This window comes from Capra hircus, chromosome 23 (assembly GCF_001704415.2).
Source record: "Capra hircus breed San Clemente chromosome 23, ASM170441v1, whole genome shotgun sequence".
Classification (NCBI taxonomy): Eukaryota; Metazoa; Chordata; class Mammalia; order Artiodactyla; family Bovidae; genus Capra; species Capra hircus.
In genome coordinates, this window is record NC_030830.1 from 1114702 (window position 1) to 1138707 (window position 24006).

The 24006-nt window shown below is 49.2% G+C and overlaps 1 protein-coding gene across 3 annotated transcripts in view; it reads right to left on the bottom strand.

Annotated features, from left to right (window-relative positions):
* Positions 1-24006, bottom strand: part of GMDS (GDP-mannose 4,6-dehydratase) — a 425099-nt gene that overhangs the window by 322499 nt on the left and 78594 nt on the right. For all 3 annotated transcript variants that reach the window (XM_018038954.1, XM_018038955.1, XM_018038953.1), the window contains exons 2-4: positions 19202-19246; positions 13298-13385; positions 11790-11899 (exon numbers count right to left, since the gene is read on the bottom strand). In XM_018038954.1, coding sequence (XP_017894443.1) covers positions 11790-11899; positions 13298-13385; positions 19202-19246 — 243 coding nt within the window. The remainder of the gene's footprint in view (positions 1-11789; positions 11900-13297; positions 13386-19201; positions 19247-24006) is intronic.

Consider the following 24006-nt stretch of genomic DNA (forward strand, 5'->3'; position numbering starts at 1 on the left):
GTCATTCCCATCTGTCCTAACTGCCAGGCTGACTTCCGCAGTCTGCGACACTCTGCCGCCATCTATGTGCAGAGACGGGCACAGCACCGCCCACCCCCTCAGCTCCCCTTGCTCCAGAAACAACCCTGTTTCTGATCCGGACAGATGAGAAGGGAAGCTTCAGGAATAATCCGCTTTCCCACAAAAAAAAAATGTAGCAGCTTCCCAGGAACCTCTACTTACTTCTCTGTGAAGCAACCTTCTTAAACTAGAAGAGGACTAAAATGCGTTATTTAACCCAAACCAAAACCACAGTCTTTTCCATTACTGCTGTTGACAAATTTTAGCAAAAATGGCCACTTCCACAGCATCATGACAGAAAAAGAAGAGGTGACAGGAAGTTGAAGCTTTAAGTCACAAACAATTGCAATAAAAATAATTTTGCAAAACTGCCAAATGATATGGTCACTTTTGTAATATTAATATTTAATATAAAGGAAATGTAAACAAACCAGATTTTAAAAGTATCTACTCACATTATTTCAACTAGCAACAGCACAGATATAATCACCTAGTCTTTATCAAATGCCCAAATGCTTTCTTTCTAGGGAAGACAGAGAAACATGTCAGAATCCTAGACAGCCCTCAGCCTTTCCTAAGGTGTGGACTACACAGGCTCTGAAGTGTCCCAGTAGATGTCAACATCAAAAAAGCAAACAAACAAGAAAACCACTCCAGGGTGAGTCATTCAAGATCCTCAAGCAAAACAAACAAAAAAACACACAAAACCTTTCCTCTACTGAGCTTTTAAACAATAATTAATCTACTCAGTAAAGGCAGACACTGGTGTTTCCGATCAGGACTAGCGAGGTTGTCAATAGTCCTAGAGAACAAGCCTCAGAGGTTTAGCTTGTCAACACTACTGATTTCTGAAAGACTTTTTACTGATACAACAACTGGCGCCAGTGACATGCACAGGGGAGGGAGGGAAAGGAGACTCGGAGAGAAGGTGAGCCCTGATTCACCCAACACCACCAGGAGCGCACCCCGGCCGCCCCCACAGTGACCTTCCATTCACGGCGGCTGCACAACTGCTGTCAGCAAACACGTCGTCCAGCAAGCGCCCCCCTTAATCACCAACACGCTGACCGTGCACAGGGCTCCCTGCTGGCTCAGCTGGTAAAGAACTCGCCTGCAGCGCAGGAGACCCCAGGTGGATTCTCGGGTCAGGAAGATCCCCTAGAGAAGGGACAGGCTACCCACTCCAGTGCTCCTGGGCTCCCTGGTGGCTAGATGGTAAAGAATCCACCTGCAATGCAGGTGACCTGGGTGGGACCCCTGGGTCAGAAAGAGCCCCTGGAGAGGGGAACGGTTGCCCACTCCAGTCTCCTGGCCTGGAGGATTCAGACTGCATATCGGTTGAGCTCATCATTGAAATCAACGTTCCCTAAGAACTATCAAAGCAATTTCGAGCTAAACATAGGTTAGCGAGCCAAACCAAGCCTATACGTGTATTTCTTTGTAAATAGAGCACATTTAAACTCATCATGAATGATTTTTTAATTGACATTCCTAAACAACATACACTTCATGTGAATGTTAGAAGAAGGATAAAATGATGAAACCTACTAATAAAGTGGAAATCTAAATTAAATAAGTCTTGATACAATTTATTACTTGCACTGGTAAAGTATGCAATTAATGATTTACAAAAGAAATACATTAAAAAGATATCACATGTTAAATTTCTTTGAAGTAGAAAAGATTTCATTTTATCTTACTATACATACCAACTTCAAGGATCCAACTTTAACAAAGAGAATTTGTATTAAATTCTATTTGTACTAAAAGGATAAAGTAGAAATCTTGTTTGACAGATACCAAACTCTATTTTGTGCTTCAAAGGAAAAGTTAAGTTTAAATTCTTAAATTTCCAGGATCTATGGTATTAAACATAAATTTACTGGTGGCTCAATTAGTAAAGAATCTGCCTGCAATGTAGGAGAACTGGGTTTGATCCCTGAGTCAGGAAGATCCCTTGGAGGAGGACATGGCAACCCATTCCAGTATTCTTGCTTGGAGAATCCCATGGACAGAGGAGACTGGTGGGCTACAGTCCTTGGGGTCTCAAGAGTTGGACACAACTTAGAGACTAACCCACCACCAAACAGAGGTATTACTCACGTGTGCCTCTCACCTGCACGTTTACTAAACACAGATCCAGACACCAGGTCTATGGGATTAAATGAGGCATTATTTTTGTGCACATCTTAGTCTATGCAGATTACGTACTCCAATCTAATCGAGAATCCAGAGAAAATTCTTCATTCGTCGTCAGACGTCTAAAACAAAGTGTCTCACTCACAGCACCGTCACTGACTTACTTCCTTTTACTGCTTGTGTGTATAGATCCATCTAGAAATCAGTATGACGATAAAGATGTGCAGTTAGTTATCTGAACTAATTTTGGCTTAACTGTGCAAAGATAAAATAATACTTTGGATTTAATTTAGCAAGTCACTTATGAGTGAATTAAGAGTGCCAAACTCAACAAACATACCTTTGTGTGGTCCCCCAATCACCAGAAAAAATCCAAGCATTATTAACTGTTATCAAAATTACAATACCAACTCGGGCTAGCAAAACAGGACAATCTGTCTGAATACAGGGAGGAGAGCTTTCATGGAGTACTTTCTCATATAAATTCTTAAATTCATAATGGAAAGGACTTTTAAGTGGTTTTAGATTTGAATTCAATTGTCAGGTCTGTAACAGGCTTCCAAGGGGAGTCTGAGCCGTAAGGACACCTAGGGACCCAAACACAGCACACTGTCTACAGAGGACAAGACCCTCAGCCTCACGCACATGAGGGGGTCGAGCGCCTCAGCAAGCCCCTGAGGGCTGCGGGCACCGGCCAGCCTCACTCCCATGAGGGGGTCGAGCGCCTCAGCACAAGCACTGCTCCATTAAGTGAAAAGGGCTTTTGTGCCGCAACTTCACCTCGTACCAAACTACAGAGGCTAAACATCACAGGGACTGAGTTGCACAGGATCCGTCAGCAAGAAGTGAAGACGAGAACAAAAGAGAGAAGCGCAGCCTGCGTAGGTCACGGGGGCTCAGCATCGCTCGGGTCACGGGGGCTCAGCATCGCCCAGGTCGTGGGGGGCTCAGCATCGCTCGGGTCGCGGGGGCTCAGCGTCGCCCAGGCCTCGGGGGCCCAGCGTCGCCCGGGTCGCGGGGGCCCAGCGTCGCCCCGGCCGCGGGGGCCCAGTGTCGCCCCGGCCGCGGCTCTGTGCGCCTGGCCCTCTCCGCCCATCTCCTCCCTCCTCCCATTTCTCCAGAAACACACACGTTATCTCCGTGTGGATGTCAGGTCAATGTACAAGGCACCTCACCCGTTCTTAGGGTCTCACGGCCGCATGAAGGAAAGCCCCCACCAACAGACACCTTCTCAATGACAGGGCTAACTGGCTGGCATACCAGAGTGATCTTATGGCACACTAAGCACATATGAGAGTTAGACATGAAAATGTGAAAATTAATTTTAAACCTTATAAAATATACAAGCCTATATCAATGTGTACATCTAACAATCAAAATTAGTTATCTTCAGAGACCCCACATGGAATTATGGTTGCATACGCTAAAACAGTGGGCTTCCCTGCTGGCTCAGTGGTAAGAAAGCCACCTACAATGCAGGAGACGCAGGTTCGATCCCTGGGTCGGGAAGATCCCCGGAGAAGGAAATGGCAACCCACTCCCATATTCTTGCCTGGGAAATCCCATGGAGAGAGGGGCCTAGCTGACTACAGTCCATTGGGTTGCAAAACAGTCTGATACTACTGACCTGGCTTAAAACTCAACATTAAAAAAAATAAGACCATGGCATCAAGTCCATCACTTCATGGCAAACAGAAGGGGGAAAGGTGGAAGGAGTAACAGACTGTATTTCCATGGGCTCCAGAATCACTGTGGACGATGACAGCAGCCATGAAGTCAGAAGCTTCTCCTTGGAAGGGGAGCTATGGCAACCCTAGGCAGGGCAGTGAAGAGCAGGGACAGAGCTTTGTTGACAGCGCTCTGTACAGTCAGAGCCATAGTTTTTTTCTAGTAGTCATGTAAGGCCATGACTGAGAGCCTTTCACTTTCACTTCTCACTTTCAGTGATTTCAGAGATGGCCCATAAAGAAGGCTGAGCACCAGAGAATGATGCTTTCAAACTGCGGTGCTGGAGAAGACTCTTGAGAGTCCCTTGGACGGCAAGGAGATCAAATCAGCCAATCCTAAAGGAAATCAACCCTGAGTATTCACTGGAAGGACTGATGCTGAAGCTGAAGCTCCAATACTTTGGCCACCTGACGCGAAGAGCCAACTCCCTGGAAAAGACCCTGATGTTGGGAAAGACTGAGGGCAGGAGAAGGGGACAACAGAGGATGAGACTGGATGGCATCCCCGACTCAACGGACATGAGTCTGAGCCAGCTCCAGGAGATGGTGAAGGGCTGGGAAGCCAGGTGTGCTGCAGTCGACGGGGTCACAGCGAGTCAGACGCAGCCTAGCGACTGAACGACGCCGACAAAACAGGAGCATCGGGAAGAAGCCCTGGGAGAGGGCAGGGCTGCGACAGCCTGTCGCCCGGCCCCCCCGCCGCGCCCCTCCTCACCCCCAGCCTCAGCCCTGCACTGGCCTCACCCCTGCACTGGCCGCTCCGTCTCCTGGACCCTGACTGGCTGCCTGGCTGCTCCGCCAGCCCCTTGGCTCACAATCAGCCCTGCTTCCTGCCCGCTTCCTGGGCTGGACGTCCACCAGGAGGACAATCAGACTCGGCCTTTTGCTCCCATGTTCAGCTCTGCTACCAGGCCCGCACAGCTGGATGAGGAAATCCTGCCCCCCAGACCCCGGGGCCCCAGGCACCTTCGGCACGTAGGCCTCCTGGCTGTCAGGAGACAGAATCAAACAAATGACCCACAGAGTCAAAAAGGAAATAATAAAGATAATTCAGGAGTTAGAAAACAAGCAAAACGGATGGAGCTATTCAATGTGAATAAGAGAAAGTCAAAGAAAGACTTCATAATGGTCGTGAACACTGAGAAGGGATTTGAAAATACTTCCCAAAACTAAAAAGAGAAGAGTCAAATGACTTTCTGTGTCCACAAACACACAAGAAAAAAAAAGTTTAAGAAGAAACTTCTGTACGTGGGGAAAGAAAGTCTTTAAGGCGAGGACTATTTTACATCAGAATTATCACTAATGGAGATCGTCACCATCTTTGATGGTCTTTAAAGTAAATTGCCAAATATGAAGATCTGAGTTTTGGATCTGTCAGCCACCAAGCAGAGCAGCAGGTAGCTTCAGTTATACAATGAAAACCTCATTAAATTATTTCTAAAGCTCCTTTCAACTCTAACTTTCCATAATTGCATAATCTTCATTTTTAAACAATAATAAAGGCAACTCCAACACGACATTGTGAGAGCTCAGGGCCACACCGGGCTAGACGCCCTGTGGAGAGATCCCATCCAACAGAGAGGCTTCAGGAATGAACTGAGAGTATCAAAAAAGCTGCAAGGAACGGCGGAAAAACCCCAAGTCACAGCAGTAACGGATGTTGAGTAGATGAGAAATTCAAGACAGAAGTTACTGAAACGTATTATTTACATGGCAAAAACTTAAGACTAATAAAGCAGGCTCTTAAACATCCCCCCCACCCCCACGATGGGCAGGCCCGTGCTGGGTCATTTGTTCCTACTGGGGTGATGTCACCACACTGGGTTTAACTACTTTTAATAACTAGTACATTTTGGTCGTCTCTCACTTTCTCCTACATGAGATCAAATCAGCCTCTCGATGACCTACACTACATGAGTCATAATTTTTCTGTTTATGATTCAGAAAAATGTCTTCAGTCAGTATTTCCCAGCCTACTGTGGGTTTCTTCCAAGAACCAATTTCATCCTCATTGGTTTCCTACAGGAAACCAGACCAACTTCCCATTATTTTATTTTCCTTACTTTTAGCATACCATAGCCCACATCAAATTAACTGGAAGTGAGAGCGAGAGCAGGCTCTGCCCTGCACAAAGAGAGGCCGCCGCAAACAATGCCCCGTCCAGAGGTCACGGATTCAGAATGAAACAGCGCCCCGTCCAGAGGTCACGGATTCAGAATGAAACAGCGCGTGCTGATATCAGAGCTTTCTTTCTGTGGAACTCCAACCCAAGTAAGAGAAGTATTCTAATCAACTTCTTACGAACATTTAACTCCCAGAAAGAATTTTTGTTTAAAAACTATTATTCATGAATACAATAAATTCTACAAATTTGGTTCATACAGAGAAATTGATTATAAGGAACAAAATACGTGTTTTCCATTCCAGCCCAGTAACAAGCTGCTGGGAGAGCAGGGAGGCAGCTGAGACCGACCCACAGAGTCTTGGAGAGGGGGCGGGAGGGGCAGAAGCCCCCACCACAGCCTGCCATCACCAGCTGCCAACAGGCGGGCCCTCCCCACACCGACCCTGTCCATCATTAAGAATCCACCTGATGTGAGATCACAGAAGGAAGAGCACATGGAACATGGGCTTTCCAAGGACACTGTGATCACCGTCTGCGCTCACCTACTCCCTCAGAGCACCTGGGGAGCCAGGACGTAAGCGCTGTCACCGGCCACACACTGCTCGGCAGAACACGTCTGAGTGTCGAGGATTCTGCTGTGAACATATATCCGATTCTCCTTAGACTCCCTCCACCCTCCCCATTTCAGAGGGAAGGTACCGTTTCCAGCTTTACAAGCTGGCACCGTCATTATCTGACAGAGAATTTATATATACAAAAACTATGAGCCGCCAAAGGAAGAATGCATTTAAGGTGCACATCACACAGAGAGAAACCAAGGGCAGCGGTTCTCAAAGGGAAGCCCCCGACCAGGTCAGCATCGCCAGGACACATCCTGGAAGAGGAGGACCCTGCAGGTCAGACCCTATGGCTGATGCTGCGGTGGGCCCTCCTCGGGCAGGAAACTTCTAGAGAGGAAGCCACTCATTGTGGGTTCCCTCCTGACCCTCTGTCTTCGCATCACTGAGCCATCCCTACGTCACGAACCGCTCGTAACCTAATGGCCCAGGCCTCGTGCCTGGCCCTCACCCAGCCTGCAGACGCCGCTGCTGCCTCAGGGGGCCTGATCTGCTGGCCGGCTCCCACGGCTCCACCCTCCTGTCTCCCCTTCCCGTCCCCTGGTCATCCCTGACTCCCACCCTCCCCAGTCCAGGCGCTCCCCTCCCTGAGGATCAGTCTTCATCCTCTGTCTCCACCTGCTGCCTCGGCTTCAGCCTCTCGAGAATCCTTAGGACTGAACTCCAAATCCTTCTCCAACCTCACAACATACTTTAAGTTACCTTTGACCTGCATTACCTGAGTGTCCCTCAAGTCCTGTTGGGAGAACGTGTCCAGGGGGCCCCCTCGCACCCCCAGCCAGCTCAGCAGTCCCTCCTCCAACACCTGCTTCCGGCACTGGGACCATAGGCCCCCCATCGTGACGGCAGCAGGCCGCCTCACCAGGCCTCCGGCTTCATCCACCTCACGCCCAGGTCGGCTGCCGCCGCCTTCAACCACCAGCTTCCTGCACTTTCGAAGCCCCACCTCCACTCACCTCTGAATCCATCTCCTGTTCAGAAACAAGACAAGGAGCTCATCCGTGCTGCTTTTATTCAACATAATTCTAGAAGTCCTAGCCACGGCAATCAGAGAAGAAAAAGAAATAGAAGGAATCTAGGCGGGAAAGGAAAAAGTAAAACCGTCACTGTCTGCAGAGGACATGATGCTATACCCAGAAAATCCTAAAGATGCTACAGGAAACTCCTAAAGCTCATTAAGGAGTTGCGTGAAGCGGCAGGAAACAAGTCTGTCACATTCCTACACACTGACAATGGAATATCCTGAAGAGAAATTAAGGAAACAAGCCCATTCACCATCACATCAAAAAGAATACAATACCTAGAATAAACCTACCTGAGGAGGCAAAGGGCCTGTCCTCTGAAAACTGTAAGACACTTACCAAAGAAAGCAAAGGCAACACAAACAGATGGAAAGATATGCTCTTGGACTGGAAGAAACAATACTGTCAAAGTAACTATAGGCCCCCAAGGCAATCTACACAGTCAGTGCAATCCCTATCAGATTACCAATGGTGTTTGAAACACAAAAGACTCTGAACAGCCAAAGCAATCATGCAAAAGAACAGAGCTGAAGGAATCACATTGAGCAAAAGACACTCAGCATCAGTAAACACCAGGGAAACGCAAATCAAAGCCACAGCGAGCTATCAGCTCACAGCAGCCACAACAGCCACCATCGAAAAGCCTACAAACAGCAAATGCTGGAGAAGCTGCGGAGAAAAGAGAGCCTGGGACACTGCTGGCAGGAACGAGAGTTAGTGCAGCCACTACAGAAACTAGCATGGGGGTTCCAGAAACTAAAGTCAAGAGTAAGTGATCCCACAATCCCACACCTGGGCATGTATTCAGGAAAGATGAAAACTCTATGCCAAAAAGATACATGCACCCCAGTGTTCACTGAAGCACTGTTTACAACAGCCAAGACTTGGAAGCCACCTGTGTCCATCGACAGACAGCTGGATAAAGAAGATGCGGTACGCATATACAATGGAACATTAGACAGAAACAAGTGAGATAATGCCATTGGCAGAAACATGGATGGTCCTCAGTTCCGTTCAGTTCAGTCGCTCAGTCGTGTCCGACTCTTTGCGACCCCATGAATCGCAGCACACCAGGCCTCCCCGTCCATCACCAACTCCCAGAGTTCACCCAAGCTCATGTCCATTGAGTCAGTGATTCCATCCAGCCATCTCATCCTCTGTCGTCCCCTTCTCCTCCTGCCCCCAATCCCTCCCAGCATCAGAGTCTTTTCCAATGAGTCAACTCTTCGCATCAGGTGGCCAAAGTACTGGAGTTTCAGCTTTAGCATCATTCCTTCCAAAGAAATCCCAGGGCTGGTCTCCTTCAGAATGGACTGGCTGGATGACCCTACAGAGTGTCATATTAAGTGAGGATGGCCAGAGAAAGGCAAAAGTCACACAGTATCACTTGTGTGTGGAATCTAAAACGATGATACAGATGAACTTCTTTACCAGAAAATGGACTCACAGACAGAGATGGCAGATTTATGGCTGCCACCAGGGACAGCGGGCAGCAAGGTGAGCGATACATTAGGAGTTTAGGGAATTAATTATGGATTAATTAATAATTATGGAATTAACATAAACACACACTACATATAAAATAGATAAACAACAAAAATCTGCTGTACAGCACAGGGAACCACATTCCGTTGTAAATTAACTACTTCAATTTAAAAAGTGGCTAATTAAAAAAAAACACACACATAGAGACCGCTCAAACCCAGTCCAGTGCCCCACCTGCCCACCCCCCATTCCTCCCAGCACACTTCTCACTCAGCTTACGTCAGGCGCGCATCATGTCACAAACATGTTCCACGTCTCCTCGCTTCTGACTCTCAGCCTTGTATTTTTACCTCAATTTCAACTACCCGCTCCCATTAACAGTGTCTGTAAACTCCTCCCTGAACCTCCCTGACACCATGCACGCTTTCCCGAGACTGAGATCACCTATCTCTAAAGACCCAAGGATGTCAGCACCCGCCTCTGCCATCCGTGAGAAAGCCAAGACCCCCTGTGGCGGAGGTGGGTGCTCCACTCTGCCATGCATGCAAATGCCACTGAAGGGCGAACCTATTTTACAAGCCAAAATTCATCTCCGATTAAGCACCATTTTTGCCCATTAGCTGGCCTTTAGGCGAAGCAGACAAAACCCAATAAAAACAGATAAACTTCGCGTGGAGCCACTTAGAGGAAATCAGCTAAGCCCCTGTGGCCTCTGTGTGCACAGCCCGGCCACTCTGGGGTGCTAACCAGACATACCAGGACACTGCATGTACGGAAAGCGTACTGGACGTTCTGAACTAACTGCAAAGACATTTTGGAGAAAGAGAAGACTGACTCATTTAATGCTAGAAATGACAGGGGAAGTCCTTATACACATAAGTCTATAAAATACCCTGCATTTTCCCACCATTCCACCTGATGACTTCCAGAGGTGATAAACCATCTATTAAACACCATCACAAAGGAAAGGTCCTCATCTAAAGGAAGCTGGGTAACAGAGTATTCATTCCAAAACCCTCTGTTTTGTCTGGAGACAGCAAGAAGCCTAGAGATAAATTACAACGTGAAGATGGACAGGCTGCCTCAATCCAGGATAAAGTCTTCACTCCTGGAGTGGCAGTTACTGCTTCTCCAGAGGAGAGGGGACAGGCCCTCAAGGCACAGCATGCCAGAGACAGCTTTTCAGATGGAAAATACACTCAGAATCACTTAGAAAAATAACTCTGTGCTCACCGAAAGACAAGACCCTGACACCTTCCACAGCCCAGAGCTTAAGCATGGATACAGAACAGAATCATCAGAAACTAGGGAAGGGAACAAGCACCTTCCGCCACAGCACAGACTGGTAAAGAAGTATCACTATTGATGGATCGGCTGCCGTCCTCCAAAGTTGACATCTTGGAGAAAAATGTGCTGTGAGGGTCTAATTTTGGCATCAATAATGAGATCAGGCCTTCTACTTGCTTCTCTTACTATGTGCTACCCTTGGTTTCATTGATCTTGTCTGTAATTTCTTCCTTAAACTGGCAAGACTGTAAAATAGGCATCTAGTTTCCATTTCACTCCGAGCTGGGGGTGTGGAGAAACAGCAACCACCTCAAATTGTTTCTGAAGCCAGAATGCCAGGTTTACTGATGAAACAGCCAAAAATGCTGATAGAGTTTCTGCTCCCTTTAGTTTGGGGGTGGGGGCTGTTTTAACTTGTAGTTAGTTACTTGTATTTCTAAGCTCCATTAACTACCCTAATTAAACACGTATCTAAAAGGACTCATACCATCCCTGGCTGCAGCTCTCACTCAGACACAGCAGCAGAAATGGAGTCAAGCAGACTGCCAGAACGCTGGGGGCAGTTCCTGAGATTCCAGAAAGACCCTCCTCTAAGGAGAAGCAGACAGACCCCCGGAGAATCTGCCTAAATCAACGAAAAGACGTCAACATGAGCTACGTGTGCCACAAAACTGAAGGAACAAGAGTCCAGACAGAGTTTTTCTCCCAATAATTTTCACTACTCACAAGAAAATGTTAATTCCATTAATTCTGACATATTAGCACTCAAAAATACTATTTTCTCAGCCAGCAATATCATCACTACCAAAAATTAATATTAAAATAGAAGTTTTATTGACTTAATTTTCCAACATTTGAACAAAAGACTTCATGCACAATGTGAGTTAAGGTAGCAGAAAACACATCCAAGTGGGGTTTGTGACTGTAAGATCAACCCCAAAGAAACAAATACTTTTACTCTAATGTCATTAGTAAGATTTAATACACTGTTCACTAACAGAGAATATACTTTTCAAAACTGTATTAGCATTTCTGTTAGGATTCTTAACACCCAAACCAGTGCGAAGAATTAAACTTGAGGACTGGAACTAGTGGTTTTAGGGCTGGATTAAGGAGCGCTAATTTGCCTTATTGTACTGCAGAAACCAACACAACATTGTACAGCAATTTTCCCGCAATTAAAAGTAAATTTTAAACAATAATTTTAAAAATAAATTAAAAGACACAAAATGGAAAAAAAAAAAAAAAGGCAGCAGCAGCAACAGAAAAAAGGAAAATGCGAACCTCAGGACAGAGCAGAGAAAGCGCGCTCTGGCGGGCGGCTCACCTTGACGTGGCTCTGGGCTCCGAGGTTGTAGATCTCGGTCGGCTTCACCTCGTTGATGATCTTCACGAGGCAGGTGCTGTCGGTGAGGTCACCGTAGTGCAGCTTCATGTCTGCAGAATTGAAACACACACCGTGAGCAGGAAGGGAACCGCACCGTGCCTTCCGAAAACCTGAAGCCTAGATTGGTTCTGGGTGGCAGCCCGTGACTGTCATCTGGAAAGACACGAAACCGCAGAGGCTCACACTTGCCGCCACGTCTATAGAGGACCTGTGAAAACTCTGATGCGCTTTCCGTACAAACAAAATCATCACAGATGTTACACAACTAATGTAGCTTATGGCGCCCAGATGACTGTAAGACATACCACAAAAGTATGGGATTCAAAGAAAATCTGGAAATAAAGTCTACACTCTCCAAAGAAATCTGTGGTGGTGAGGATGGCTCTATTCAGAAGCTTCCATCCAGTCCTTCATAAACAGTCCTGAAGCCGTTGTGGAACGCTGACACGGGCCATGGCTGACTGAGAGGCACCCAAAGTGCTCTGACCCCAAATCTCAGCCGATCCCCGCAGGGACTTCCCTGCTGTAAGCAGGTGGCACAGGCCAGGGGCAGCCTGCTCACTTGATCTGTTCATCACTTTTACATTCTGGTCTACAGCTAAAGACAATGGCAGTACCTTTCTGCATTTTGCACAAAATGATGGTAATTTTCAGAAAGGCTTCACTGAAAACCCTAAGTATTAAGGTGGAAAGACAACTAGCAGGTCATCTTCCTGATGACATCGCTGCTGTGCAATGAACCCAAACCTTTCAATATTCAGGGCCTTGAAGTGAGTACAGGCTCCTGGAGGGTCTCTGCTGGCGGGCGGTACCCATGTCCTCATCCCGCCTACGTCTGCCACGTGCGGGCCATGATAGCGTCACCCTCTCTCTGCCTCCACCGGCAAAACAGACTCATTCATGACCTCAGGACCTGCTGCCAAGGTCAGATGAGAAAACTGGGATGTCAGCTTGCAAGTATGCCACCAAAAACAACACACAACTGCAGAGACTGGCAACCGCCTGTGAAGAGATTTACAGAGAGTTTTGACTGCATCTGCTTTTGGACCTGTACTCCCTGATTATGTTTGAAATTAATGTACAAAGACTGCTTGACTTGATTAAATTAGACCAAACGTGCAAAGCAGAGGTGGGCTCTGTGTGGAGCTGATCAGGCTCCAGGGCACAGGGATACCTGGAGAAGGGGATCAAAGGCTGGCCTGCGGCGGGCTCTCAGGCAGCATCACCTGCCAGGCCCCTGGGCACAGCCTCAGCACAATGACCCCACAGCCCAGGGCCACAGGCAGGCAGCGAAGGGCTTCGGAGTGTGCAGAGGGCAGTGAGGGCAGGTAACTCAGGGGTAAATAACTGGGGTGTGATGGGCTTTGAGGAGAACGACACTTGAAAATACCTTATCATAATACAGGAAGTTACACAGAAAGAGAGTTTAGAGACAGAAAATGGCTTACTTCCTTCGATGTGAGCCTGGGGGTTCTTATACAGATGCTCGATTCGGCCAGTATTGAATGAACTGGATCGCCGTACAATGCCGTGGACCTGCATTTTTATCATGTGGAAGGAAAAGGATAAGTTATAACTCATTAATGAAGACTGATCAGAAACTCAGAGGTCATTGCTTTTTGAAAACAACATGTCAGTGTGATATATAGACGTTATTTTGAATTAGTAGAAATAATTCCACCACTTGCCCTTCCCCCAGCCCCTGGCCACCACCTGCAGGCACCTCCCTCCAACCCTTTCCAGTGTTTTCACTGCCAATCTCAACCAAAGTATCTAGATGACGACACGGCTTCACAGTGAGCGCTCAGTTGTAGACACTCAAGTGTCTCCTTTTCCAAACGCACACACTTAGTCCTACCGCTGATAAAAATCTCTCTTCCATTTGGAACTGAAGACAGACCCTGTGAGGCCGCATCCACCGCAGGCCTGGCCCGTCTCTCTGACTGAACGTGAGGTCAGGGCTCTCTGCCTCCTGCCCGGCCCGGCACCCCCGAGCTCTGCAGCAGGCACTGGGTGTCTAAACAAACACATACCTCCATCCAGAAGAGAACTGGGGAGCAGCTGCTATCATGCAGGCATGTGGGAAAGCTAAGAAGGTGAAGCAGTTCAGGGCAGGCGCAAGACTGAGGTCCTCTGAGATTTAGGACATGGAGGGAACTCAAAGGGAGGGAGATTTTTTCTTTTAATCTTTATCTTTGACTTAACCATGACAAGTGTGAGGGGGAAAAAAAGTAGTTGGAACCAGAACGCATACCTGTCCGACACTGAAGAAAAGGCTATTTGTGTCAGACACATTAGAGAAACTGTTCAAGACCTGCTCTCACTTCCTCCTCCACGCTGCCAATGCCGATACCAGCTTCTGTCGCCGGCTGCCCACGCTCCAGCTCTCCTGGCGGCCGCTTTAACCCTTCTCTTATTTTAGAAGAGTTCCTCCTACGTTGGGTAGTTTCATTTGCAGCTGAATACACTTCTATATTTTAACTCAATCGTTTTCTGTCTATTTCAAACAAAAATTAATCCTTGGCATGACTCAGATATTCCTAGTGTGTGTGTGTGGGGGGGGGGAGTTATAAGCACATAAGACCTTCTTTCAAAGAGAGAGAAATGTCATCGTCATTTTACGCGGCAGACGCGAGAAACCGGCTTCTGCAGAGGGGCCGACACATCCATACTCAGTGATCCTGCCGCTGGCCGGATGCTTCATGTGGAGAGCCAGAACCACAGTACTGCCCAAGAGAGCCGAAACCAAAGCAAGCGTGCAAACGTGAGAATACTTTAAGACAGGAACATCACAAACTTGGTTGACATTTCAGGAAGCCAACAGTAAAACCTAGGAAACATTACACTGAGATTTGGGTGCACAAACCCCTACTTGAGGGCTTCCCAGGCGGGGCTGGTGGTAAAGAGCCCGCCTGCCAATGCAGAAGACGCAAGACATGCAGGTTCGATTCCCGGGTCGGGAAGATCCCCTGGCGGAGGGCACGGCAGCCCACGCCAGTATTCTTCCCTAAGGGAGCCCATGGACAGAGGAGCCTGGTGGGCTACCGTCCATGGGGCTGCAAAGAATCAGACATGACTGAAGCGACCTAGTACATACACACACACACAGACACACACACACACACCCATTACTTCATTTAAAAGAAGAGAAAATTCTACCTAAACTTTGAATTAATTCAACCTGATAGTCTCCAATTTTTCAAGTTGTTAATGACAAAGTTCAGCTACTCAATAAACTTAATAAACTTTGTTTAATAAAAACCAAGTTCACATGTATACTTATACATATCAAAACTGGTATTTACTACCAGTTACTTCTGAAATACAAACATCTCAGATGTAATTTGAGCTTTATTTAATAGGATAGAGGGAAATTTTTAAGTTCTAAAAACAGATAACTTAGTTTTGACAATGAAAAACTATAAATGATATGATTTAGTCTTTTTCTCTTGAAGGCTGGTCTCTGGATAAATCACATATCCCAACAGCCCAAAGCAAAGAGAAATGCTATATCCATACACATTTTATATCAACACAAAGTGAAAGTCACTCAGTCGTGTCTGACTCTTTGTGACCCCAGGGACTACACAGTGCATGGAATTCTCCAGGCCAGAATACTGGCGTGGGTAGCCTGACCCTTCTCCAGCAGATTCTCCTGACCTAGGAATTGAACTGGGGTCTCCTGCATTGCAGGCAGATTCTTCACCAGCTGAGCCACCAGGGAACCCCTTTATATCAACATAAAGGACTGTTAAAAATATTCAATGACATTGATGGACCCAGTATGGAAATCAGACAATTACATGAAGTCACAGCAAGTAAAGAACTTAGGACTTCACTGCCACACTTAGAACCGAAAGCATTAAGCACTAGTTTGGGGCCTTTTTTAAAAGAAAAAAAAATTGTGTTTTAATTTCCCTTCACTCCCAACTCTTGGTATGTGTATACAGGGGAAGAAAGACTGCCAAATGTTTAATCCATGACAGCAGGTATTATTCTAAGAGCTAATGAAAGCTGAGTCTGTCTACTTCTGAGGCAGGTGAAATGCAAACTTCAAGACAAGCCGAAATGTGTGCACGTTGGATGATCTAGTTAAGAATTGGAGATTAGTGGCTTTTTCGTACAGAAGGGATGTATTTAAAACGTAGGATTTTCTGTTTGTTTTCATAAGGATTTTTGGAGAAAAAGAAATGAGCGAGGAAACCAAAGTGAAAAGATGAATGAGCTAACTTCGACTAAATTTAACCAAAATTATCATTAAATTACAGAAGCTGAAAAACAAAATTTCTGAAAAATCTGAGGGTGTTAAATGGAAGTGAGCATTTCTGAAAAATAAAGTGATGAAAAAGACAATTTCAAGTTCTCATAATGTGAGAAAAAAGCTGATTTGACTTCAAAACCAAGAGTCAGATTAGGCTGTATAACATAGAAATGCTGATTAACTGAGCACAGTCGATTGACTGACCACAGCGAAGAAAACAGAAAGCCATCACCACTGGATTTTTAAATTCTCCCCGTCGCGGTTTCTCCTGGAGTCAAGAGTCCTCCAGAGGCTGCTTGAGGCACCTGCTGCCGAGAAGACGGATGACGCGGTTCCGTCAACGGCCAGCACGCACGGGCAGAGGCCAGCACATATACTGGCAGTGACCACGCTCACATGGGCAGTGCCCGCGGACGCACGGGCGGCAGCCTGCACGCACGGGCCATGGCCGCACATGCACGGACAAAAGCTGGCACATACACTGGCGGTGCCCGCGCACACACGAGCGGCGGCCTGCACAGACGGGCCGTGGCCGTGCACGCACGGGCAGAGGCCGGCATACATTCTGGCAGTGACCACGCTTGCACGGGCTGTGACCGCGCACGCACGGGCGGCGGCCTGCACGCAGAGGCTGTGACCGCACACGCATGGGCGGCGGCCAGCAAATTTACGGGCAGTAACCGCGCTCGCTCGGGCCATGCCCGCGCACAGAGTGTCCTCTGCAGAGCGAAAGCACAGCGCCCTCACTGCCCCTCCGATCGTGATTCCCATCCACAGGCCAGGGTGTTGCCGAGACCACGCGGCCAGCACCTCGGCCTATGGAGGGCAGACATGGCCGTCAGGCCAACAGCCAGCACGTTGCAGAGGGAAGGCCACGGAAAGCTTGGCCTCTCTGCACCGAGGCCTCGAGATTTCCAGCAACTCAGAAGGAAGGACCCACAGCTGAGGAACTGACGCTCGGGAGCTGGTCCTAGCAGACAGCGCCTGGGGCCTGCACAGCCCCCGCCAGCTCTTCACTCCTGAGGCTCCCTGGGGACGGCTCCTCCCAGGCAGGGACCCCTCGCTCACCTGTCCTCTTCACATTCTGAGTCCCTGTGCCCCTGTCACCGAGTGGAGCAACACAGGTTGTCCACATGCTCCCAGATACAGCTTTTCAAGGGTTTGACCGTGTCCTTCATTTTTCTGGTTTCTCTCTGTATTTTTGCACAAATAGGTACAAAAGCATATTGTTGGCTTATCTGCTAACGACGATGCCAGGAGGGCACCTGAAACCACAGACACCTTCCCGGGAAGCTTCGCTCCTCTGGTTTCCTTTCCCTCACGATGAGAAGTGGGCGCAGGGCTGGGACCTGGGCAATGTCACACACCCGCCCTTCCCTGGTGCTACTGACAGGCGGGCCAAGGGCCTCCTGCAGAGTCTGCGTCCCTCGGCTGGTCAGCACCGAGCTGCACCCCTGCCTCTGGGGTCAGCCCCCGGGCCCTGGGCTCCTCTGCACCATTGCCCACATGCATCTCACCGGCTCTTCACCACGATCTGGGGGGCACGGGTACTCAGTTCCTAAGTCTCCGAGAGGCCGTGGAGCTGGCAAAGGATAAGGACACAGTCCTGCGTGGCGATGGCCAAGGGCTGCCTCGGAAGCACCCTGCCTGCTCACCCCCTGCTCCAAGTTGGCTGGCACTACAAAGGGGCAAATTGCCCTCTGCACTTTTAACAATGTGTAGAATTAAATCCGTAACGGTTAAAGGGAGATTTTCTACAAAACCTGAGAATTATTGGCTTTTCTCATCACAAGATGACACCTGCAGACATCCTGTAAATAATGAACACAGGCTAGATCTGCTCTCTTTATGACCACTCAATGTGTGTGTGTGTGTGTGTGTGTGTGTGTGTGCACTCAGTCGCTCACTCGTGTCTGACTCTTTGTGACCCCATGGACTGTAGCCTGCCAGGCTTCTCTGTCCATGGGATTCTCCAGGCAAGAATACTGGAGTTGGCCTGTTCCAAGTGGGTTGCCATTTCCTTCTCTAATGATACCATATATAACATAACTCTAAAATGCTCTGCTTTGCAGAATACATATTGATCACCCAGTTATTACAGGAATCCACGTATATGAACATGTGTGTACATGTATATTTCTATAATTACATCTTACCTATCTTGATGGCATTACAAGATGTAGAACTAGTTATTATTTGATAAAGGCACAGAAGGTTTAATCATATCTGCTCCTAATTAAAGTCTAACAGTCAAAGTTCTCAAAAATTATGAGTTACAGTAAAAAAAAAAAAAAAACACACAACTACACTCCTTTTCCTCAAACCCTGCTGGTGCTCAGCTGCCAGATTCCTCGCTGTTGCTTTTCCATTGGTCCATGGTGCACATTTTTTGAACAACGCACCTGCCATTGGAAAAATGTGGCCTCCCAAGTTACTCATGCAAACACCCCCGAATCGGGGGGAACATGTGGGCCGCTGCTCAGGATTCTGCTGACTGCAGAGCACAAATCTCTAGAAAGGCACGTATCCAAACACCGTTCTTAAAAAGGGTAAGGTGCACACACGGAGCTACACCCATTTCATACATAAAACTCTTGTTTGTTTTGGGGAAAGCAGGAAACTTGGAAGGAGGAGAAGAGGCAGGAAAGGAGGATGAGGGCAAGGGCAGCAAACGCAGCCGCTGCACTGGCCGCCCCAGCCCACGGGCCAAGAGCTGGAAAGCCAGCGTCCTGAGGTCAACTCTGCCGCTCAGGCTGGAGGGCAGCGAGCTGTTACTGCTTGATGCAAATCAAGGGACTTCACTGGGAGCGGGACTTTTTTGTGTAGCCACGACCTCATAAAGTCACCCGAGAAGGGCCTGGCGGGCCTGGCTGCTGGTTTATCTGAGAATGTGGGGAGCGTGCAGAGCCGGGAGCGGGGAGGGGGGGCCGCCCGCGTTTGCCAGCAGATAAACTGCACAATGGGCTGGCGCGGGGACAGGCCTGGGGGCTCATTCCGGTCCTGCCTCCTTATCAGAGTTTCCGTGGAAAACACGCACAGAGGAAGCAGAGGAAGCAGGAGGCCGCGGGATTCCACCCGCTCAGGGACTCACCTCGTAGCCCTTCTCCAGCAGGAACTCGGCCAGGTAGGAGCCGTCCTGGAAGACAAGGAGGAGAGACAACGTCAGACCCGCCGCAGCCACGACCAAGGCTTGAGAGCAGCCCTCAGGGGCTCTGTGGACGTAAACACGGCCCACAGCAACCGACGCGAAAGACGGCTCAGACGACATCCGATGTGAACACAGCGCGCTGCTCTGCTGTCCTCCAGGCCTTTCCACAGGCGGGAGCTCATCTGAGCCCGCGGGGGGACGAGGCGGGGGGCCGCTGGCATCGTCACCCCCACAGGGAGAGATACTGGGGGCAGGGACACTGGGGCAACGGGCAGGACGTGAGGCTTCAGAGGCTGGTGGATCTGGTTCAGGTCTGGCCACTTGTAAGCCGTGTGAAACACACAGAGCGTGTGGGCCTTGCAGAAGGCCTTGGTGCTGCTGGGACATAAAATAGGACTCTGACAGAATCGGGGGTGGGGGTCCCTGGGGGAGGGATGAGACAGGAGCTGTGGGGGCTGGGGAGAGGGCAGGGTGTGGACGGGGAGGGGCCGACAATGCAGGGTGCTGACATCCCTGGGAAAAGCCAGCACGTGGAGAAGAGGCCCTCCAGGCTTCGAACCCAAGGGCCTGCAAAGTGACGAGAAAGGGTTCAGGGGTTTGGGGGGGGCAGTAGACGTGATCAGATCTGTGTCATCCCTGCCCGTGTGCAGGCACGCATGGATGGAGCTCAATAGAAGGAGCTCACTTATTTTATGCAGACTAGTAAGAGCTTCGTTTGGATGCATCTTAAGTCGCGCATTCTCTAAGATCAAGGTGTCAGACTAAACACAGAGATTTGCAACTTGCTTTTTGTTTTATTTTATTTACTTAGGCTGTGTGGAGCCTCTGCTGCAGCCAGGCCCTTCTCTAGCTGTGACAGGCAGGGGCCCTTCTGCAGTTGCAGCGTGGGCCTTCTCCTTGTGGCATCTTCTCTCATGGAGGCTCCTGAGCTCCAGAGCTCAGGCTCAGTGGCTGTGCTGCACGGGCTCAGCGGCTCCAGGGCATGTGGGCTCTTCCCAGATCAGGATCGAACCCATGTCTCCTGCGCGGGCAGGCAGATTCTTCACCACTGAGCCACCAGGGAAGCCCCCCCCAACTTATTTTCTGAAATTCTTTTATAAATGCCTAAGTAAGGAGAGGGGGTCTGTGCATTTTATGTGCCACTTCCAGGGAAAGAAAGCATGAGAGTCATCTAACCGAACCACTAAGAGGCCGCACGGCACAGAATCACGGTTCCAGAGACAGTGGCGGTGCAGAACGCCCCAGCCCTGCCCAGGTGACCAGGAGCTTCACAACCAGCCCGTAGCTGTGTTTTTGCTCCCGGCCCAGGCAGGCCCCTCACCCATCCAGGCTTCACAACTGCTGGGGCTCTGTGCGCAAATCTGGTTGGGAGCACTTGGGTTTTCTTTGGTTTCCTAAGTTTGAAAACTTATCCTTTTGAGGTTCAAAGGTGTCTATCAGATACTTCAGGAATAAGAAGAATGAAGTGGGCTTTATTCCTATCATTGCTGGACTCAAAGCTGGGACTGGAGACACCCTGCCGCTCCTGGAAATGGCGCGGTTGCCTCAAGGGGGTTCACACTTTAGCGCAGAAGTCAGAACGAACTCAGGCAGGACCACTCGGCAAGGGTATCAGGGACACATTTTGTGGTTCATTGAAACATGCAGCAGGTTTTCTTCTGACTCCCTGATATAAATGCTCCGGCATGTAGACTCATGCAGAGAAGAAGAGAAGCATAGTCCTTTTCCTCCCCTCTCGTGATATGCACACAGCTGCTCGGCTTCACACACCCAACATGCAAAGCAAATCAGACAAGACTGCTGTACAATGCACACTCAGACAAGCCAGGTCAATCGACAGGACCCAAAAGCCTTATATGCTTTGCATATTTTTTGTTTCTCTTGGAATAAAAAGTTAAAATGCACTGTACTTCACCACAGTTGCCCAGAATGTTTTAAAAAAGAAAAAAAAGGCAGCGGTGAGACCCTGGGGGAGGGGTGTGCTGTGATTATCCAGACACTGATGCGAAGCAGGCCTGCCGGGGCTGGACGCCGCCAATAGGTCCTGTTCTTCTCACCGGGCCCTCCTCAAACTTTCCAGCCGCCTGGAACATTCTGCACCAGCGGTGGCACCCGCTTCCTCCCCACTTCCTTGCCAGGCCTCCCAAGCGATAGGGCCGGCAACACAGTGTGGGAACGGAGCTGCAGGGTCCCGGGCCCCAGCCTCCCCTGGCCCCCAACCCTGCGCCAAAGCCCCTCCAGCAAGACAGGTGGAAGACTGACCCGTCACCCCCGAGGCTGCAGCCAGCGCCGCAACCAGACACCCGACTCTGCAAATCCGAGGGGCTAAGGGACTAAGAGCCCCGCTCACTCACCATGAGCACACTGACTCTGGGACAGGTTCCAGCCTGGGCTCAGTCCTCATCACAGAAACGTTTTCACTGGAGAGCTGACACTCTAACTGTGACTCTTTCCATCTGACTTTGCACACAGCTATTAAAAGAATCTCCTTTCCATATTAAAGGCCGTACAGCTTGAAGCAAGCACTGTGGCTTTGACATTTTCAAAACACAGAAGTATTTTCTATCTTATTCTCACAGGAACACCCCTGGAAGGCAAGCAGCCACTTGGCCTGTGAGCTACGGAGGCAGGTGGAGGTCAGCTGCCCACCTGGTCCCCACCGTGAGAGGGGAGGCAGGACTAGAGACCGGGGCTCCCACCACTGTCACCCAGAAAACACACCCCACCTCCGGGACCCACCAGCCCATGTCAAAACCCAACACAGTAATAAAAACTCCAAAACGGACTCATTGGCAAATCAAACTGCTTTTGTTGCTCTGCCGTCATGACAGGGCAACGGTGCCTCTTGTTTTACCCAAGTGACCCAAACGCAGAGGTCCCATAGCTTCAGGACCACCTGGAGCTCAGAGGGCTAGGCAGGCCACAGGGCCTCAGGTGGGCACCAGCGCCCCTGGGGAAGTGCCACAGTGCTGTTTGGAGGCGCACTTGGCTTGGTGGTGGATGTTCGTTCTGGGCTGTAAAGCCCAGGGGCCAGCGCCACGGTCTAGAATCCAAAACAGGCAGATTTCAGTGCCTGGGGCTGCAGCTGTGTCCCTGAGTAGTTGCATCCTTCACCTCCGTGAAATGTTCCAGATATAAACCCATAAAATTCACAGCAACTCTAGAAGTTAACTGAATCGTATTTTGATTGTAAGATAAAAATTATCTAAAATTTCACATCTATGAAAAGCTGAAAGAAGTGGAGGAAGTCCCCTGTTCTCCTGATGTCCAGAGAAGGCTGAAATAGCCCTGAAGACCCTCATGCCCACCCATGACCACACACGGATGTGCCTGGACACCCCCCTTCCCGGAGAGAGGAGGGACCATTTCTCCTCTCTTTTCAAACATGGACCCTCTTCCAGCCCAGAGGACGAATGAGAAGAATGCTGTTTCAGATGCAACATGAGCACCTGGCCCCTCCGAAATGCACCTGAATCAGACCGTACATTTCTGCCAAAGCACTGCAGGAAGCTTCTTCTCACAGAGGAAGACAAGCGCAAGCGGAATTGGGTGAAGAACAGACCACTGATAAAATGAACTTCCTTGTTTACATCACCTGGAACACCAGGAAGTAAAACACCCCTTCTGCAAGAAGAGAGCCTCGCCAACACTGCCTGCCATGTGCTTTAACTCTAGGTGGGCCAATAACTCTACTGTAAGTCTAGTGTGCCGGTCTCTCTACAGCGCGTCTAGGTGTGCCGACCTCTCTACAGCGCGTCGAGTGCGCCGGTCTCTCTACAGCGAGTCTTGGTGTCCTGGTCGCTCTACAGCACGTCTAGTGTGCCAGTCGCTGTACACCAAGCATTTTCAGCTAACTGCAGTTACAATAGCAAAGTCATCTGTACCTCCAGCGAGAGAAGCACAGACTCCTCACAGGTGAACAGAAGACACTGCTGTGAACTGGAATGAGACTGCCCCTGGGAAGACGAGCTCTGGCAGCGTGAGAAACCCAGAGGCAGGATGCCCAGGGAAAGCATTTTCACCAGGCGCATGGCTGCAACACAAATCACTGGACAAAATCTCCGTCAAAAACACAGATTTCAAAAAGCCAAAGGGATTAATAAATCCCACTGTCTCATTTTACAGGTCAGGAGATGGAGACTGGAAACACTGAATGTTCAGTGTCCAGTCACACAGTCAGGAAGGAGCAGAATGTTACAAAAAGGAAAGAAAGGGAGAAAAGAAAAAACAGCTATCCAGACTCTCAGGTCTCAGGATTCTCCACTACAAGGCACTGTGAAAAGAACTCGACCGGAGAGGCTGGACTGGCGCCTACAGCTGAGCAGCAGGCGGAGGACCGAGACACAGCCCCCAAGGGCTAGGAGGGCAAACACAGACTGACAGACGGGTCAGCAGGACTCAGGACCCCGCCAGTACATAAGACATACAAATGGTCCCACTCCTGCAGTCTTTAGAGTTGGAAACTATTTATTTCCCCACAAAAGTTGAGGTCGCCAAAGGGCAGATTCTCACTCCATGATTCACCTCCTTGTAGAGAGAAGTGGTATCCCTGGTGGCTCAGATGGTAAAGAATCTACCTGCCATGCAGGAGACCCGGGTTCGATGCCTGGGTCAAGAAGACTCCCTGGAGAAGGGAATGGCCACCCTCTGCAATATTCTTGTCCAGAGAATCCCGTGGACAGAGGAGCCTGGCGGGCTGCAGTCCCTGGGGTCACAAAGGGTCAGACACGACTGAGCAGCATTCATTT